The sequence below is a fragment of the Hipposideros armiger genome, unplaced genomic scaffold (genome assembly GCF_001890085.2).
Source record: "Hipposideros armiger isolate ML-2016 unplaced genomic scaffold, ASM189008v1 scaffold_66, whole genome shotgun sequence".
Taxonomy (NCBI): domain Eukaryota; kingdom Metazoa; phylum Chordata; class Mammalia; order Chiroptera; family Hipposideridae; genus Hipposideros; species Hipposideros armiger.
In genome coordinates, this window is record NW_017731416.1 from 983,082 (window position 1) to 1,003,118 (window position 20,037).

General features: G+C 49.7%; 1 protein-coding gene across 9 annotated transcripts in view; it reads left to right on the top strand.

Annotated features, from left to right (window-relative positions):
- The window catches only part of MACROH2A1 (macroH2A.1 histone), a 78,881-nt gene that overhangs the window by 51,644 nt on the left and 7,200 nt on the right, over positions 1-20,037 (top strand). For 3 of the 9 annotated variants that reach the window (XM_019642187.1, XM_019642185.1, XM_019642186.1), the window contains exons 5-8: positions 51-161; positions 7,662-7,761; positions 14,207-14,296; positions 16,681-16,855. In XM_019642187.1, the coding sequence (XP_019497732.1) occupies positions 51-161; positions 7,662-7,761; positions 14,207-14,296; positions 16,681-16,855 (476 nt within the window). The other 6 variants (XR_002123948.1, XM_019642189.1, XM_019642188.1 and 3 more) reach the window with 6 other exon arrangements.

Genomic DNA, 20,037 nt, shown 5'->3' on the forward strand with positions numbered 1-20,037 from the left:
GGGGGCCTCCGGCTGTGCGCGCCACACACTGACTCTTCTGTTTGTACAAGAAGAAGCAGGGAGAAGTCAGCAAGGCCGCCAGCGCCGACAGTACGACCGAGGGCACGCCCGCCGATGGCTTCACGGTTCTCTCCACCAAGAGCCTCTTCCTGGGACAGAAGGTAGGCAACATTCGGCCTCGGTCTGCTCACGGGCCCTGGGAAAGAGGGGTTCAGGCCTTGTGGGTGTGGGTGGAGAGAGTGCGGGTGGGGGCAGCTTCAGGCGGAGCCTCGGGGAGGGCGGCGGCTGTAGTGCTGCGGGGAGCCCAACAGGAAGAGGAGAGAGTGGTCAAGAAGAGGGAAGGGCTCCTGTGGGGGGTTCGACACCCCAGTGAGTCTTCGGAAGGAGCTGCCCATGTGGGGTCATCTGGTCATCATATAGTCCTGCGCAGAAAAACTGCCAGAAGTTAAAACTGGGTCCTGGAAAAGGAGAGCTCCAGCAGGCCCCCACGCCTTCTGGTGGGCGCTGAAGGTAGAGCCCCCGGTCCAGGGGGCGGGGTTGTTTCTAGATGTACGTAAGGGGTGCGCTGAGCCACCTGACGACTCCTTGAGCCAGTTGTTTGGTTTTGTTAACCGTGGGCAATATGTTTTCAGCCGCCCCAGTGATGCAACCTTCCAGACGCCATGGTTTTGTAAAAGATGATTCACTTTTGTTGAAAATAAAAATGATGCAAAGGCTTTTAAGACCTGAGAATGAAAGTTAATTAATCTTTCTCTATTAACACACAAAAAAAACAAAACAAAACAAAACAAAAAAAACGAATGGAGAGGGAATTAAACTTTTCTTACTTTTTTTATCCTACATTAAAAAAAAATTAAAGGCATGAATTTGATCTCCCATGTAAATTGTGTGTAGTTGGATGTGGTTAACAACTTGGATCTGAAGCTGCATCATTTTTACAACCTCATCGTCCGTTTTCTTTTGCATCTCGGTGACATAGCCCTCCTGCTCATGTCATTGCAAGCGCTCCTCCTTTCCCTCCCCCTTCCCTGTGACTGAGGCAGGCTCTCCTGACGCAATGCCAGTGGTGGACTCTGTGTTCCAGCAAATAACCATTGTGGTTTACCTTTTATAACCATTATCTGTATTTTGTACGCATTTTTCAAAGGAAAAAATAAGCAGCATTAGTTGTCATCTTAAGGTCTGGGGCTTTGAACATTTTTGTTTAAAGTATTTTTTTCTTTATTTAGAAAAGGCCATCTCAGCAGTGAAGGCAACCACCGGGGTCTCCTTGCACACCCTTTAACACGCCCTGTGGGCCATATATTGAAAGTTAATGGGACCTGTCATCCAAATGGCTTTGTTTTGAAGGAAAGTGTGAAAACCCCTGCCACTTAGGACTAGCTCCTGTGTGTTTCAGATCCCTAATGCAGATGATTAGCCTTGGCTTGGAAGCCTGTTAAGCAGGTAGGACACGTTAGCCCCTGGGTCCACCCTCACTTCTTCTCCCACCCTGCCCTTGGGTGCTATGACCCTGGCCTCTCCCTCCCCAGTATTCCTGCTACCTCCTGCTGGCTACCCCAAAGCCAGCCTCAGACCAGAACTCCTCACACCCTGTGCCAGGTGAGCCCAGGTATTTCCACAATAGCAGTGCTCAGCCCAACGGAGATCCCTTCCTGCCCTTCTTGATCTTGGGATCAGGGCCCTGTCTGGACTCTATTGCACGTGAACCCTGGAAGGGAGGCGGCAAAGGCTGCAGACGCCTTGCTAGCTCCTCGGCAACAAGCAGCACCATCTTCTCCTCCATTTGGAGCACACCTGGTCTCAGGCCTCAGGAGCAGGCACCACAGGCATGAAAGTACCAGACAGTACAAATCCAGCTAATACTAACTATACCCCACTCAGGGTTGGGGACGGGAGAGTCCAGAACCTACAGAGCAGTACTGATACTCTAATCATTTACAGACATGTCAGCTCATGTTATTCAAGACAGAGGAAAACGGAAGAAGTAGGTTTGACAAATGAAACCAATGTGCCTGTTTGACTTTTGGAGGGAGAATCTGAAAGGACTGGTTGAGCTGGAACGCAGTGTAGAGAGAGTGGTCAGCTGTAAGAGAAGGGGCTGAGGACAGAACCTGATGGCCCACCTGCATAGCATGCAGTCATGTGTCAGAGATGAGAACGAAACACCAAGCTACCATGAGACGACCCTTTGCGTTAAATGTGCTTCCAGGTTAATGACCCAAGCCTCCCACATCCAGCGCCAGCGACCCCCAACTCCAGTACCACAGACACTCTTTAGCAGAATGAACTGTGTCCCCTCAAATGTGGCATCACAGAATAAAGTGGCACCTCACGTCAGCCTGGACACCAGTATTAGAAGCTAGTGTGCAGGCAGCCCTTCCGGAACCTGGGCCCCTGCAGCAGGAGATGGATGAGTGTTTATATTGGGTTTTCGGAAAACTCATGACGTAGTTTTCTGTTTTTTGTTGTAAAAATGCACCATGACTTTTCCGACAACCCAGTAGTTTGGAGCATCATTTTGAAGCAGTTCTTGCTGGCCCTTTATTGGCCATGACTTACAGGTGAAAGTCATGGCATATAGTGCCAAAGGGGCAAGAGTCAGAAAGCTGACACATAGGAATCTACACAAAGCACATTTTAAAATGTTATTATCACAGAATTAATTGTGACTTGGATTTTAGGAAATGTTTCCAAAAGGGTACTTCAGAACGATGACTGTACGGTACCCTGTGTTCTCTGAGTCTTATTTTTCCTACCTGTTACAGTGAAACCAAGGCTTGAATATTGCAAGCAAGCTGGGGTGGAGAAAGGTGATACTGTGCTCCCTGCAGCCACATAAGGCATGGTTGCTAAGCTACTCACAGGAGAAGCCAGCTTGGGCTTAGGAGCCTGGGATCTAATTGTTGTTGATGATGTATTTCACATACTGCAGTCTCAGGGTAATCGCCCTCATTACTCTATGATTTTATCCAGTGTTCACACACGTTGTATTATTTTCAAAAAGAAAACTGCTGTGAATCTGAACTGACTAAATGTTTTTGCTTTGTGGTTAAATGGAGAGTTGCAGCCCCTTTTCATGTTTAAAAACCTAATGGTTTAATTTCTAAAAAAAATACTTCCAATGTGTTTCTCGAAATCTGTGTCAGTGGTAGTAAATTTAGTAGTGTCAGTAGTATTTGAAGCAGTTGGGAAGGCAGTGTAAGGAGGGTATGAGTGAGGCTTCACGCCTCCCCAACCATCAGGATTGCATCTGCAGCTCTGTAGGCCCCTAAAGGCAGGGGTGGGGTTCCACGGCTCTTCTTCCTCAGAACCAGACACCCCACTCCGGGGGCTGGAACACTGCAAGGAGAGAGCGAGCTCTTGAAGCAGCAATGAGGAGGAAAGGGCTTTCCATCCTGTGGCTGACTGTTGGCGTCTGAGATAGTTTAGGAAACTGACTAAGCAATGAAGAGTGTTGACTCAGCTCCTGGGCCTCCATCAGTGCCCACACGTGTCCTTATCTTTGTGTGACACGTTCTAGCCTGAAACTCATCAAATACCAGCGCCAGGCCTGAGGCTTCTGGAGGAATTCGGGCTGAGATGCATGCAGGGTGGGCAGCATAGTACACATGAAGGAGCCCTTCATCCCAGAAGCAAGGGCAGGAGAGTGGGCCCGAGAGTGGGCCACCGAGAAAACGTGGGTCTCCGTGAGGAATTAGGATCGAAGACATGGCCCTTCCCATCCTTCTTAGTTGAAGCAGACTTTGGGGACAGGAGAAGAGCTGCATTCTGTGTGACTAGCATGGGGAAGTGAGACTGGCCAGTTCTCCCTCATTGTCCATTTTGAGGGAGTGCGAGACACCAAAATGTGACAGTTACAGGCTAGTCTAAGCATGTCACTTGGATAGTCTGTAACAATCACTTTCATTTCCTAAAATTGAATTTCTGATCATATTACATGAAAAAGGATTGTACTGTTTCCTGTAGCCATGCAGCCTGGATGTCTATCCAGGAGCTCCCAGCCATCAGCTCCTTACCCATTATGGACAGGCCACCTCTTGACTTGTCCTAGATGGTGGGTGCCAGCCTCCTTTCCAGGATGGCCAAGTTGTCCCTGAGCCCCCTCAGGTCTAAGCCAGGCCAAGGGCCCGGGTCCTGAGATGCCGTTTCCATTAGCCCTGCTGTAAGGGCAGGGGGATGTTCATTTCATCTCAGTTACGTTAGGGTGCTGGACACTCAGTTCCAGCTCTGTTTGTGTGCCCATAGAAACCTGAGCACTGTCTTAGGCGTTGTGTGGCCCTCAGCGTAGGAGGCAACCCACTCTGTGCCCTCAAGGAGCTTGTCCGCTGACAAGTTCACATCATGAGTAGAGAACGGGTTGATGTGGGCATACCCACCTAGAGGGAAGACCTGGGTGCTGGGGACTTCAGGGGTGGCTATAGCAGAGCCAGCGGAGCTTAGGATCAGCAGGTTCCCATGCTGGAAGGGATCTTGAAGGACACTTGCCTTAAGGCCACTTCTTTCAACTCTGCAGCCGAGTGGGACCCCCTTCTGCTCTATAACTGGCGATACCTTTTGGTCACTCTCTCCAGTGGCCAACAAGCCACAGATATTTTAAGTTCCCCATGCTGTTGTTGAAAACTTAGCCTTCCCTCTTTCCCAATGACGAGACAAAGAAGGCCACCTTATTCAAATTCTGAAATCATTACTGATCCTCTTCCCTCATGGAAAAGCAGACTAAACTTGGGAACTGAGATCCCCAGAAACCTGATTTCCCCTGCTCTGCCATGTGCTTCAGACAGCCACATGCCTCTTTGGCTGAGAGGCCCAGGCGGATTTGGCCCTGGGAGGTGGTGGGAGGCCTGGGCCCCCCCCCCAGGACTGGCATCTGTCTTGCCCCTACCAGGCCTGTTCGTGTGTCCACTGGACAGCACATCCTTTTCAGACATGCATTTGCATCCCATGCTCATAGGCTCTCTTCTCCCGTCCAGGGGAGCTCTGTGTTTGTTCACGATCATCTCACTCATTGTTGACTCCTGCCCACTGGGCCAGCCTGCCCAGGCCAAGTGGATGACCCCTTAGTCTTCCCTGAGTACCTGAAGCAATCTGTCCTCTCCTCTCCCCATTCCTCTCCCAAGCAGACACCCCACCACACAGATGCCCCTCCCACCAAGCACACGCTTTATAGTTAAGAGGATTTTAAAAATAAACATGTGTACACAGTCAATAGCAGCAAAACTGCCTTGTGACTCACCCTGGCGCACAGCAGAGCACAGCTGGAGAGTCAGCACTCAGGTGTGCGTGAGCGTGGCCCAGCTCCCGTCTACCTGGTTCACCTGGGCTGCTCGTGGCTCCCTGGGGTGCAGGATTCTGTGCTTCCACAGGCCGCTGCCTTGGGCCAGGAGGGAGGGTGAGTCCAGAGTGCACTGGAAGCTCTCCGAGGAACTTGAGTTCTGTTGGCAACCACTCCCCGCTTCAGCAAAGCTACGAACCCCCCCAGCTTCCCTAGGGAGCCCCTTCCTGTAGACAGAGGCTGGTTCTTCCCAGGCAGCATCAGAAACAGGCCACTGCGGTCTTCCTGGCTAAATTGGAGTCCATGAAAATAGCTACTTTTCTGGTGAGGCATCTCTGAGTACAAATCCAGTAGCATCTATACAAGTGGAAAAAAGTATAGTGTGAATTTTAAGGATTTGAACGTGTGCAGGTTTTAGACAAACGAAAAAGGACTCGCACAGATGTGTACTCCTCCACACCACACCTAGTGAAGTGTTCCTTTCCCTTTTTTCTCCTCCTTCCTTCCCCAATGACCTCTTGCCACTTCGCACAGTGGGGTTCTTTTGTTTGTTTGTTTTGGATGGGGGGACAGGGAGTTTTGGCTTAATTTGAGTTTTTATCAACAGTTTAAAGTCAAACGCAGTACTTACATGATATCATAATGAAACCCTTTACCTTGTCCTGAATTCTGCACATTCACTCGCCTTACCCTGAGACCCCCACCCCCATCTGTGCCCACTCACGCCCCTTCTCCCTGAGCGAGGCAGGTAGCACCCTGGCCCCTGATGCTTGTCTCTCTTCCACGCCTCTGTCCTGGCACCAGGGCCCTGCGCTTCTGAGAGCGTCACTATGTGAGATCACTCCCAGTGGGCTTCCTTTGGCTCCAGGGATGTGGGTGGCCCCTGCCCACCCTGCAGTGTTGGGAACCATTACCCCAAAAAGTCCAAGGGGAGAAAACTTGTTCTTTTCCCTTTGTGTCCAAACTAAAATGCAGACACCGCTTTGTGCCAGGGCCTAGCCAGAGTCCATTACCAGCCATATGACCAAATTTATTGCCACAACTTTTCTCTCACAAAGGATGATGGCTTTTCGTCTAAGCAGGTCCCTTTGTTGAGAATCTACTGACTGTTTCTGGGAATCAGAAATGTAGATTTATATTTCTGATGCTTCTAGAGTGTCAGGTTTCTTGTTTGGTTTTGTTTCCAACAAAATCTTTGGCCCCAGAAATTTAGTGACTTGGAGCTCTGTTGCCAAGAGTCTCCCTGCCACGGGTCCTTGGAATGACAGCCCAGACAGAGGCTTCAGCCCCACTGGGCCCGCCGGCTGCAGTCAGCTCTCTCAGCCTGGACTTCAGTCGGTGTGGGCACCAGCTCCTCTGGGGGCTCTTGGCTGAAGCTATTAGGAATTTATGTCACTGAAGAAAGAGCATCTTCAGAGAGAGCGAGAGCGCGAGCGCGAGCGTGCACGCGCGCGCTTTGCCACAGGCACTTGCAGCTGAGAACGAAGGGGAAGAGGGGGATCCTGGACAGTAGTCCTGGACCAGCTAATGGCCCTACTGACCGCCGAGTCCACAACTCAGGATTTCTCTCATACTGATGGTTGCTGTGGCCACAGAGTAACAGTGAGGAGGAAGGACATTCAGTGGCTCTTTAGAAGAGCCAGTTGGTTGGGTACTCATAAAACACACTCAAGGAACATGCTGGGCCCATTGGGCCTCAGTAACCTCGCCAACAAGGTGAAAACCGTTTGAGGGCCCCATGGTCTCACTAGAGAACTGCTGTTTCTCTTCCCCGGGTTCCATCAGAACTTCAGCTTTACATGACTAATAGGTAAAGGTAGATGTTACTGAGCAAAAGACCATTCTCGCTCCCTGCCACCCCTGAGCAGGACACTGGAGCCAGCCAGCCAGTAGTCACGGTGACGGGGACAGCCTTAAAGACTCGTGGCCACTTGGAGGAGATGGCAGAGCTACTAGGGGCTTGCCCAGACGAGCTGTGACTTCTGTGCCATCCCAGTACTCAAAGAAGAGGACAGTCGCATATAGCACCCTCGCCCCAGGAAGGAGGACTCTGGTCCTGGGTCCTGAGAGCTGCTTTTCTTTGGTCCCCAGATCACAAGTTTCTTTCAAGGGAACTGGACCCACCAGTCCAATATGGCTTATGCCTCTCTTTTGCCCCAAGCATCACCCAACAGGTTGTGGACCTTAAACCTAGTTTGCTTCCTTTCAGTATCCTAACATTTGAGTCTTTTATTAGAAATGGATCCGTGTTAGCCAGTCACTCCCTGTTCCCCTTTGTGCCCAGTGCACTTGGAGTGCTCACTGCCCTTCATCTGTGTCCCAAGGCTCACTTCTCTGTGACTTCCCAGCTGTCCTGTTATTTCCCACCTCATGCTTTTCTTTTCAGCTGAACCTTATTCACAGTGAAATCAGTAATTTAGCCGGCTTTGAGGTGGAGGCCATAATCAATCCTACCAATGCTGACATTGACCTTAAAGATGACCTAGGTAATTGGGGATGGGGTTTGGCGCCACCAGCTGTCAGATGAAAAGTTATGGAACCCGGAATTTAGGCTCTTCATCTTCTCAAACTTCAGATGGTCAAGCCAGATTCCCAAATCCAACATGAAGGGTTGAGTGTAGGCATTAAATGTCTACTTACGTCAAGCCATTCCAGATGGAAGTGATCTAATAATGTTTCACTCAGTGCAATTGGCTGCTTTCCCCTTGATTATAAATATATTGCCATCTAAATTCTCTTCCATAATGATCACACTGACTGCTGGTTACTTGGGGGGATTTTTTAAAACTTGTTTTTTTTTTTTGTTTTTTTTTGTAGAACTGAAAAGTCTCAGGTAACTACAAAATGATAGTTTCTCCATTTAAGCCTTAATTAGAAATGATGCTCAAACAAAGCTTGAAATCACCTGAAAACGGAGACAAGCTGCATCAGTATATAATTGTCTTTAATCCACCAGCAAATTGGTTTTCCCTCAAATTTACCACGTATTGTCACTTCTTCAGCTTTATTTACAACTGAAAACAGTATATGACTGAACGCCACCTTCATGGATTTTTTTGGCTAGAGGATGACATTAAACAGAAGGGCAGTATCTCTTTCTGAACCAGTTCCTGTGGAGGAAGACTCTGCCCCAGAGCCACAGAGTCTCCCTGCTCAGGAGGGTGGAGGGTTCAGGGCCAGCTGAGGGTTACCCCTCAGGCGTCCCACTCTGTGGCTTCATCTTTGCACAGAGGAACTGTCAACTCAGAGGCACCATACAGGCTCCTGTCCTCAGCTGTGAGCCTTTCCAGGGGCAGCAGGCTGGCAGATGGCCACACCAGGCAGCCTCGTGTCTGATGCTGACCTGTGTGCATTTTGTGTACCTTTAGCTCCCAGCTTGGGCTGCCTTTTAAGATGGCAGATTTCCTTACTGGGAGAGATGTTCTTTCCAGAGCTCAGGCCCAGTCCACACAAACTGGGTACAATACTGGGCGGACGCCCTCGGAACTGGAACTCAAGAATGCCCTGTTCTGACTTGTTTTTCATCTGCCTTTTACAGGTACTTGGGGGATGGGGGGTGGGCGGCGAGGAGAAAGGCTACAAGCTAGAAAAAGCAAGGATTCTATTCTATTCTATTCTATGTAAAATACATAAAAATAGGATTAACTAAAGAAAAAGAAAGTAGGCCTAGAAAAATATTTTTACACAATTGAGGGGGGAAAATGAAGGCAGTCCACTCTGCATACCTATACTGTTTTCCCAGTTTTCAAGAGATGCCCCTTGAAGGTAGACAAACTGACGAATGTCCCGAGAATAAAAATCAAACCTGGAAAGTTGACTGCTGCTGTCAAAATGGAGAAACTTATTGTTTTGGTTGGCCTCATAGTCCACATTTTTTTTAAACAAACAGACGCCATGTTTTAGTAGCCTTCTCAGTGGGGTGCCAGCTTTACAGGCTTTTGCGAAGTGAAATGGGGCATTCGTTGTTTTATTTCTTTTAACCTTTGGAAATGATCTCATGTGTGTGTTTCTCTTTTTTTGGACTTGTCATTCAAATGTTTAATTTCAACATGTCACATTTGCTATTCCTCCTCCTCCTCACCCCCATCCACATGTGCGCACACTTCGTGGACGGTGCCCCTTGGGCTCCTATGTTGGAATCGACCAGGTAGGCCAGCCCCGCCATGGGGCGTTAGTGAATGTGCCTGTGCGTGGGTCTCGGTCCAACACAGTTGATATACATTTGTTTACCTGTTATAGTTGCAAGTTGTACAGGCTGACATTGCCTCGATCGACAGTGATGCTGTCGTTCACCCGACAAACACTGACTTCTACACCGGTGGTGAAGTAGGTAATGCCTAGCGGGTGCTGCCGAGTGTGTGTGTGCATGGTCAGTCGGCCGCCGCAGACAGCTTGATCCTTTGACAGCTACGCAGGGCTGCATTCATTTCACACTTCCAGCTGTCCTGACCTTCCTCAGGTCGACCTTCCCAAGGTCTCCTGTCCCCGGGTTGTGGAGGTGAGAAGTACAGCTAGCTGTCAGCCAGGGTGCATCGTGCAGCTCACAAATGGGCACGCTTCTGGTTTGGAAACTGGTTCAGCAACATCATTTCTTCATTTTCGTCACGAGGCACAGCTTTGATGGAGACTGGGTTCACGCATGATTTTAGCCGCAAGGGGCATCGGCCAAGTGCATCCTAGACGACTTCTGTGCCCTCGGTGGACCAGACATACAGGGAGGCCTGGGCACAGGCCCCTGCCCCACACACCTCCCTGTGTCAAAAGCTCGTTACTGAAAACAGCTGTAAAGCCTCAGGTGTCCACAGGGCCACTTCCAGCAAACTCTCCCACACCCAGGGGTTCCCAGATCTTCCATGTACGAAAGCCACCTCATTCGGATGTGGCGTCCCGGGACCACTCTTGAGAAATACTCCCCTAGACCCGGAAAGCCCCATCCTCTCCCCGGCAGCTGACACGGATCATCAGTTGGCTTCTGGTGCTAAATAGCTGAGGGTGGGCAGAGGCACAGAGCACTTGGAGTGCTGACTTGCTGCAGGAGTGTCAGTAGTGCCCTGCTGTAAGGATGTGCTCAGGTGCTTACTACGTAAGGAGGCGGCATCAGAGCGATGGCAGAAAGGCACAGGGCTGAAGTGAGACACAAGGAGCTTGAATCCCAGCCTCACCATCTACTGGCTGTGGGGCCTGGACAAGTCGCTTAGCGCCCTGACACCTCGGTTTCCCTATCTGTAAAATAGTGGTGCTAATGGGAATTGCCTTAAATAACATAATAAGCAGAGCACCTTGTTTTGTGCCCTGCTTACCTGTGGTCTCACTCTCATGTGTATGTATGTATGGTTTTTATAGTAGATGTGCAGAAGTGAACTCAAGTCTTGAAGGATGAGGCTCCCAGGATTTTCGTGAGTGTCCTGGACACTGGAAGGGCAACAGTTTAGCAAGCTGTGGCTGTCCAGCTCTGTTTCATGTCACTAGCAAAGCCTGCTGTTCAGTCTGCCCCAGGCACTGTGATTTGGGCTAATTGCTCTCCTGGGCATTTTGGATTTCGGACATGGATGGAAAGACATACTGGTTGGAAAGTCAGGATTCGCCAAGTCTGCTAGGCCAAAGTGAAACCAGGCTGTAGGTAATTAAAATAAACTCCCCTTTGGCAAGATTTTGGAGGAGTTTAAGAGCTCCTGAGTCAAGCAGCGTCCTTTCTTCACCAAATGAAAACTTGGTGGGAGGGAAATACTTATTTGGAGGATTATAAATAAACAGCAAAGGACTTATTTCTCAGCCAGGAATGACAAAGGCCTGGGTTCATCCTGCCATCCAGGACTGTTGGTGAAATGGAAAGGATGCAAGTTCTTGGGTAAAAGTATTTCGCCTGGGCCCAGGGAGAGGAGAGCTGGCTGACCTCCTGCGGCTGGCAGTGGAAGATGTGTGTTCAGCAGGGTTAGCACCCCAGGGGGTAAAGCGGGTGGCTTTGGGAGGGTCACGGGCAGTCAGCTGTGCCCCCCGGAAGAGCCCAGTCCTTCCTGAACTGTCACCGGAACTGGTCTCCTTGGAATAATGACAATGCTAGTAATGCTTTTCCCTCGGGCCTGCTTGTCCTCAACCCACTGATAGGCACAGGGTAAACATATGACATGGGTGACACCTAATTAACCTGGGTCCGAGAGTTTGCCCACGGTCACATCACTTACTGACACCGTCACAGCTGGACAAAACCTTAGCAGGTCCAGGCAGCCTAACTGGCCAAGGAGGAAAGGCTGTGCCAGGGGCAGAACCCAGGTCTTCTAAAGCCCACCTCAGTGCCTTTTCTCAGTGAACCAGTCCAAACTAGTACTGAACCCAGATTTCCTTTTTAATTCCAAACCAGTGATCAGCCAGATTCATACATGGCCTCAATTGGTTCCAGCTCCCACTTTGATGTGTGAGAGGGGAAACGAGGAAGCTAGAATGTAATCACTCCATTTCTCATATTTGGTGTGAATTCCTGAGCCCCGAGACTGCTGGAAGAAGGAATGCGAGTGCAGGAATGCTTAGCCCCAGTGATTAACTTTACCCATCAAAGTTCTTTCTAACAGTGAAATAGACCACAGGCTTAGCCTGACATTTGTCCAAGCCTAAATTTTCGCTTAGGCTGTTTTGAACACTGATACTGATGCCTGCTTTCTAAGCATGAAATAATGTTCTTGTTCTCTTGGGAGTAACACATGTTTATGCTTGGGGGCAAATAAGCCAATTGCTTTATGATTAACCCTGAAGTTAAGCCTGAAAAGCAAGAGTCTTACATTAAGAGTGTTGACAATACAGTTGAAATGGGCCTGTTTCTTGTTAAAAAGTACACGTGTGTCTACATGAACGTGTGCATACATGTGTGTGTGTAGAGGTCAAGTCCTGACGGGGTGGGTTGCCTGCAATCTAGGGTTCAATTTTTAAGTTTGAGAAATGCATTGAGTGTATTTAAACTCGCAAATTTCACTTCTAATTAAGGCAAGATTTAATTATAAGTAAAAATTTTAAAGTAAACACTCTTCCTAAGACACCTTTAGTTGTAAACCAGCCCATTTTCTTAAGAAATATATTTTAGAAAGGAGTTGGTAGTATCCATACAGCACTGATTTTATTTTCCATTCTAAATTTCCCAGCTCTCCCCAAAGAATCCATAGGATGGAGAACAAGGACCTGAAACAGTCCTGCCTAGAGCCCAGTGGTGTCCTCAGGCTGGAGACTGGGTTAGGAGGCAAGGCTAGAGCAGGTGCAGCCGGGCAGCAGCATTTGGGATCCATTTTTCTTGCACGGATATTTCAGGTGAACCTGTAATCAGGCCTCACTCACCTGGCTTGTGTCCTCAAACGTCTCCACTTTGGGATGGGGTCTCTGAGCCACGAGGCACGAGCTGCTTTCTCAAGCCCATGCAGCCTCTGTCTCTGAGGCTGAACTTTGTGTGTCAGAAACACGCAGCAACTGCCCCTCCTGCCATGTAACGCCTCCTTCACTGCTTTCCAGGACCGGGGAAGGCACGAGGGCAATCCGGCTAATGAGGAGACACACTGGATCTCCACCTCGGGGATCCCACATTCAGCTCTCTGAAAGCGAGGCCTTGTCTTAGCCAAGGGCTCCTGTGGGTGATGGCCTGCTCATCAGGTTCAGTCATGCACCGCAGACTTCCTAGAGTCGGGCGGCTTACGGGTCAGCACGTGCTGTTAGCCCTGGTGCTGCCTTACTGGTGACAGTGCCCAGGCTGTCTGCTTTTCCTTCCAGACACTTCCCGGGGTCAGTTCATCCTTCCAATCCAGCACGCAGATGAGTCAGGTTTCTCTAAGATCCTCAGCCCTCGTCATTACAGAGTGAACTCAGAGAGAATGTGGGCTGCTGCGCTCCCATGCACCCTTACCCACCCATCTCAGAATGTGCCAGGGGCACCTAGAATTTTCCAAGCCAAATGGTGAATCTTAAGGGGAGTATCTTGTCCTCTTGTGAGGAAAAGTACTTTAAAATGTGCAAAACTGAGGAATCAGAGCTTAAGGAAGACTGAGACACTGTTCTGGCCAAACTTTAAAGGGTGATGTTATCTCTCACTTTGGTTGCTGTTTGCTGTCCCACATGAGACATTTAACCCACAGACCTTACAGGTGTTGGGGAACTTGTTTGGGAACTTGGCTTTCATAAGCAGAAATTGATTACTTAGCAAGTACACTATTGCACAAGAAAAGGTGCTCCCTACCTCCTTTGGAGTTTTAAAAATCTGATCCTGAACAGTCATCGTTCTTTCCAAGCGTTTATATAATACAAGTTTACCTTTAAGCTCTGCTTCCGATGTTGCTCTCCTTTACCTAAAATGATTCTGAATCATTAGTGTGATTAAGGAAATACTGTCTGAGGCCATTTTTTTTTTTTGTATTCACATATGACGTCAAAGCTGCAAAATAGAAACTAAGCATGGTAATAAAGCTGGTCCAAAGGTGGCCAGATCTGAATGCTTTCCTCTGGGCCTGCTGCCAAGAGGAGAGCTAACTGCCTGATGGGGGCATGGTATGCTTCTTCTAAAACCTCCTTATTTGGGGGTTTTCCCCAGAGACAGAGAAGAAAATCCAGGGGAGGCTTCAGCCTTGGAAGCCAGCACCATCTGGTTTCTCACGCCGATAAAAAGCATGTAGGACAGGCGTGCTTGCAAAGGACAGGCATCTCCCATCTCCCGCTCCTCCAAGAGCACCCTGAGTCACCCCCAAATAAGGGGCTGCAATGCCGGAGTGGTAACTGGCCGACGGCGAATCCCTTCTAAATCTCACGCTTGTGACCCAGCCAAGGCTTAGCTCCTGTTTTGCAGCCATATGGAAATTTAGCTGGTCAGATCATATAAAGTATATAGTCATCTGACATGCTAAGTGTCTGTGTGTGCCCTGAGACACCAGAATGGCAGTCTGACCTCGCCCCGTCCTTGTCTAGGAAACACGCTGGAGAAGAAAGGTGGCAAGGAGTTTGTGGAAGCTGTCTTGGAGCTCCGGAAAAAGAATGGGCCCTTGGAAGTAGCTGGAGGTAAGGTGGCGAAGCACGGGGCTCATTTGGGTGTGGCACGAGCAGAATTAGGGAACCTGTTTTATGAGACACCTTGGAATTCAGAGGTGGCAATGTAAACGCGTCTATGAGCGGGGCCTGGGGAGTTCAAAGGTTGTGAAAATTGCCTTTCCATTTTTTTGCCTTATTACTTAAAATAACTTCTAAATGTTTGATGTCTAGACCACAAATTTTAAGGAATTACAGAAGCCGATCTTGGCAAATTTAAGATCTGAGAATTAGAGACGGTGATACTGAGCCATGTGCTCAACTGCTGGTGAGAGATGCAAATTAATCATTTTTATTCAGCCATCTGTGTTTTAAATACACATTTCTCATTGGCCAGTTTTACCTTTCCTGATACAGAGGATAAGAAAATGACTTGAAATCTGACATGGGGAGAAATATTGCTAAGAACTTGGAGGCAGGGTATCTCTCACTGCCGCCAGCCTGGATTTTGGGATTTCAGGTGGACAGAAGGCCTCCTGAGGGCGCGGAGTCCAGATAGCAGGTAGGGCCTGGCTCAGCCCACAGCTGTGCAAAGATAGGCCAGTCCCGTCCTCTTGTTGGGCTCTGGTTTCTCTTCTCACTAGATGGTCCCCAATGCCATTCTGTCTTCAAATTCTGCTTCTGCCTGTAGAATGAATCTTCATTAAATACGGGCATCAACAATTACTTTGTGATGTCCGCAGAAGCCCTCTCTCAGAGGGTACCCCAGGCCTTACCCCGCTTTCCCCAGTGACTATACTAGGTTAGTCATGGGGCTGGTGTGGATAAAAGTGTGGCATTCCCTTTGCTGCTCTGCCAGTTCTGTTTTTTCTACAAGGTGCATGGCACTGTGTGGGGCGTAGGGGAGCACAATTATCAAGCTCTTCAGGCAATCCCACCCAGAACAAGGGAGGAGGCAGAGCATAAACTGCCTAGCCAGGGCTCCTGGCCGCCTCAGCCCCTCCCTGGCACCTCTCTGCCAGCCAGCCTGGAGATCCTTCCCACTGGTGCTCCAGTTCGAGCCCCTTTGGTGATGCTCAGCATGAGGTGTGACTAGAGGTGCAACTGTGCATCAAACTCAGTGGGTGCAAATCCATTAACTTTAGCATGGCTAAAGATCTCGATTTAATAACAAAAACACATTTTGTTCTTAAGATTTATTTTAGAAGATGTCTTAAAATATTTTAAAAATTATAAAGAATAAAAACAGACCCCTGCTCCACTGTCCAAAGATAATCACTGTCCACATGTTTCTTTCCAGTCTTTTGCCACACATAGTTTAGCAGTGACTTCTCATGTGGATAGACCAATGAATTAAACTCCCCAGTCTTAAGTTTCTATAGGTCAATATTTCAGCCCAGAGGTCTCAAGCCAGTCAGTGCAGCGCAAAGACGCAAACTCAGACCCATGACTCTTGGTTCAGAGCTGTTTCTACTGTACCATGTGACACTACCCACAAATCACCCGTCTCTACTAGTGACATGATCTTAACACCCCATACCCCCTGGATAGTGCTGACGGGTGTTTCTCACAAAGTGGGTTCAGGAAATAATCTAACGAAAAAGTTTGGGCGTCTTCCTGTCACAATGGCGTGCAGACGTTAGTGTGCACCTGCGAAGAAGCAGAACAGGCAGCACGCACCAAACCCGTGGGACCCAGAACCCCCTTGTTTGCGTTGCATCTTTGGGGACAGGAATCTGGGAACATGCCCTGGGAGACACTGGGCTGGCGCGTTCCGTTTCCTGGTGAGCTGACAAGGGGCAGAGATGGAGAGGCGGGTCTGCCATGGAAATGTGTACCTGGAAAAAGGCTCCTCTTTAAGGAAAAAAAAACCAAGTCCATCCTAAAAACAGGAATTCTGTCAAAACTTAACAGAATCAGCTAGCCAGGGAGAAGAACTGGACAGCAGCTGTGCTAGTCAGGTTGCTTTCCTAATAGGTTTATCCTGAACTGTGTCTGGGAGATTTATAGATACATCACAATTACGTATGCATGTGAATCCATCCACTTGAGGAAGGGCGTTAATTTGAGGCTGGAAACATTCTGACACATTTGGTCAACTTAGATGGTTATGTCCCTGCCTTCTGGGAGGGTAGAGGGAGAGCTTACTGCAATCTTGGCTAAAATTCCTGGTGGTGATGCAGCCTCGTGCTAGCTTTCTAAGGGGGGGTCGTGGCCTGGCACCCCGAACCCCTCGAGTGAGAAGACTAACTGCTGAGCAGCTTCCAGCTGGAGCTTAGGAATCACAGCGCAGTGGTGGCCCTCCCTGCACACAGGCCATCGGAGGGCCCAGGAAGTTGGACAGTCTGTGCAGGGTATCTAGTGCTGTGTTCTTTGCAGAGGGACAAAACTCACTGTCCTTGTCTCGTCCCCTCCAGCTGCTGTCAGCGCAGGCCATGGCCTGCCTGCCAAGTTTGTGATCCACTGTAACAGTCCGGTCTGGGGTGCAGACAAGTGTGAGGAGCTTCTGGAAAAGACAGTGAAGAACTGCTTGGCCCTGGCCGATGATAAGAAGCTGAAGTCCATTGCGTTTCCATCCATCGGCAGCGGCAGGTAAGGTGCCCGGCTTGTTACCACGGTAGTGGTGGATGTGTTCCCTGCATATTTCGTCTGGAACTGTGGAGTTCTGACTGCGTGCAGGGTCAGCTGAGGCTGCTTTCTAGCACTTGCCTCCATCTAGGACACCAGAAGCAGGAAATAGGGAAGACGGCAAACATTAAGCAATGGTGAGGGACAGCTGAAGAGATGTAGTGAGACAGGAAGCCCGAGGACAATACAGAACTTCAGCTGTGACAGTAAGTATCACAGAAGGTGACCTCAGAGATGATGGTTCAGAGTGAATCCTGAAGGACCCTAAGCCTTAGGTGGTGGGAGGACAGGCAGTTGTGAGTGCGGGGTTATAAGAGCACCCGTCCCTGGACCAGCCTTACACTTCTGTCCCCAACCCACAGCCTCTTTTGGGCAAAGCCCTCTGCCTCCTATATTGGTGCTCCCAAACGTCCTTCACCTCCCCACAACTGCTTGCTCCGCCTCTGTCACGAGACCTGGTGGAACTGAGTGGGCCATGATGTGAGTGAAACGGGGCTGGGCCTACCCCACCCTGCAAAACCCCCAGGTGGGCTCACTGCGGAGCAGCATGACTGCCCCTCAGACACACAACCCAGAGGGCCCCCACTGGACGAGTGTAGTCCTTGAACAGCTGCTGGGGCCAGCAGGGCAGCAACCACCACCCCACGTCCTGCCTATCAGACCGTGCTCTGGTTTGGGGTCAGGCTTTGAGTTCAGTCCTGGCTCAGCCACTAACCAGCTGAGTGATGGCACATAAATTACCCCACTGAGCCCTATTCCTGTCCTATAAAACAAACGGTAATCCCTCATGCAATGTCTCAAGGCAGCTCTGGAAATGCAAGGGGCTCTCAGAGGGAGGGGGCTTTGAGAACTCTTGCTGCGCTGAGGATGCAAGGGCCTGCTGGGGCTGTGTTACCTCTGGGGTTCCCACCATATCACCAGGGTCCTTCCTACCGAGGGTCTAAGTCTCAGGCCTCGGGAAGGCTCACAGTCTGGACTGGGCACTGAGCAAAGGGAAACTGGCCTCATAGCTGCCGCTGTTGGCATCTTGGGCCCAAAAGGGGCCACAGCCCAGGGCTCCCCATTCAGATTGTGAGCCTGCTTGGGTCTCTGCCGCCAGCCCCTTCCAATGCCCCACGGAAATCCCTCCCAATCCCCCAAGGAAGTCCCTCCCAATCCCCCAAGGAAGTCCCTCCCAAGGGCTGTGCAGAGGCAGCCTGGGTTCCGTAAGGTGCCAGGGTCAGTTCCAGAGTCAGCTGAGGACCTTTTTTTTTTTTTAACAAAATGTTTTTGGATCAGAGCATAAGTAGCCAGCTTCTCTCACTTTCCCAGGCCCCCGCCTCTCACAAAGGTCTGTTCTTTGGCACTGCACTGCTGTGTGACCTTTGGTAAATGAATCACCCACTCTGTCCCTGGCTTGCTCTATCAGTGAGTGAGACTGTGGGGACTGCCCCTTCCTCACAGACGGTTCTGAGGGCCAGTTAATTAGTGTTTCAGATGCACTTTGATCTACTCTGATGAAAGGTGCTTCCAAAGAGAGAGCAATAGGGCCCTTATTGGAGGCAATAATTTCACGCTCTTTCATATGGCTATTGGGACATTTCTAATTGAAGCATAAAAGTAATTCTCATAAAAGAACATCTGTTATTATAAACTTATTTACATTTTTCATGGAGTAAAATGTTTTAAGAAATAATCAATTGAAAGCTTTTAAGAGGGCGGAATTCCAAAGGTAAGCACATGTGCACAGCCACCGGGCCCCACATCTGTCGGGCAGACCTTGCCCTACAGCGCCATGTAAACAGCTGCCTCCCTTTCATGAGTAAAGAATGGGATTACACCAGAGCCGGCCAGTAAATCACAGCGGGTTTTAGGAGGGAAAATAAAACAGCTTGTTTGTGGCATCCAGTGTCTCCAGCATAAAAGTCATGTTGGAATTAAAACAATATAGATGCAAACATGGCGGTGAAGTGGGCTAACTTTCTCCGTGCTGAGCCCCGGCGTCTGGGCCCATGGAGGATGTCCACGGCCCCACACACCTTTCCTCCAGCCCTTTTCCCCCAGGCCCATCTTAACACCCATTAGAGGCAAATGAGACCTGGGAGGGTGTAAGCGTGCCTTGGGGAGCCACCTTGGGCATCTGGACATCCTGTCCCCGGGCAGTCTGGTCACAGTATTTATGGATACCCCCGCTCCCTCAGTTCTGTTTGACATTAGGGGGTGACCCCTCTCTGGAGGGAGAGTACATAGGGACTAGCTAGTTTGGGGCCTTGATTAAACTCTCCTTAGATTTATGAGCTTAAAAGGAAAGCCTGTTTGTCTTTTTCAAGCTACCATTTATGGGTATTCACTGAGTCCCAGGCACTGTGCTCAACCCTTTACCTGAATTCTCTCACAACAAGCCTACAAGGTGAGCGCTCTTACTAATTCCACTCATAGGCAGAGTAATGGGTAACGGAACCTTAGAGGGATTAAGTCACTCACCTGCGGTCACACAGTGTGGTAGGACCAGCATTTGTCGGAGGCTCTTGCCTTTGGTGCTCGTGATAGTAGGTACATGGAACCCCTGTCCCCAGCGGTCAGCAGACCCACCTCCACGCATCCCACCAGAGGATCACCCACTACCTGCACACTCTATGAGTGGGTTTAGGGAGCCTTGGAAACACCACTTGGAATTCCCTGCCCAGGCGCAGCCATCAGCCTCGGTACCCCCTAAGCATGGGCCTTAGGGGAGAAATGTAAAGGCCAGGAACAAACTGAATTGGGAAGAATTACTTATTAACCCAAAACACATGAGCCCTGGAGTGAGCGAAGGTAAGAAGCTTCTTCTGTCAAGGTGTGCTGCCTGGGCCCCTCTCTAGCCTTGGGGGGCAGGTGGCACATCATCGTCCCCTTCTGAGTTTTAGCTTTTCCCTCTTGTAGTCCCTTGCTCTCAGGTTAGGACCCTCATGGCCTGGTCTTTGCCTCTGGATGGAGTGGCTTCCAGCTGGGGCAACTTCTGACAGGCAGTTACAGCCACACAGAACATGGAAAAATGGAGGGGCTGAGGAACACAGTGTGAGGGAGACCTAGTCCTAGTAGAAGAGTGTCCGTCCACACAGGTGACAGACATTTTCCCCAAGTCACCAAAGTGCCTAAGACATCCAGCCCTACCCATCTCCCAAACA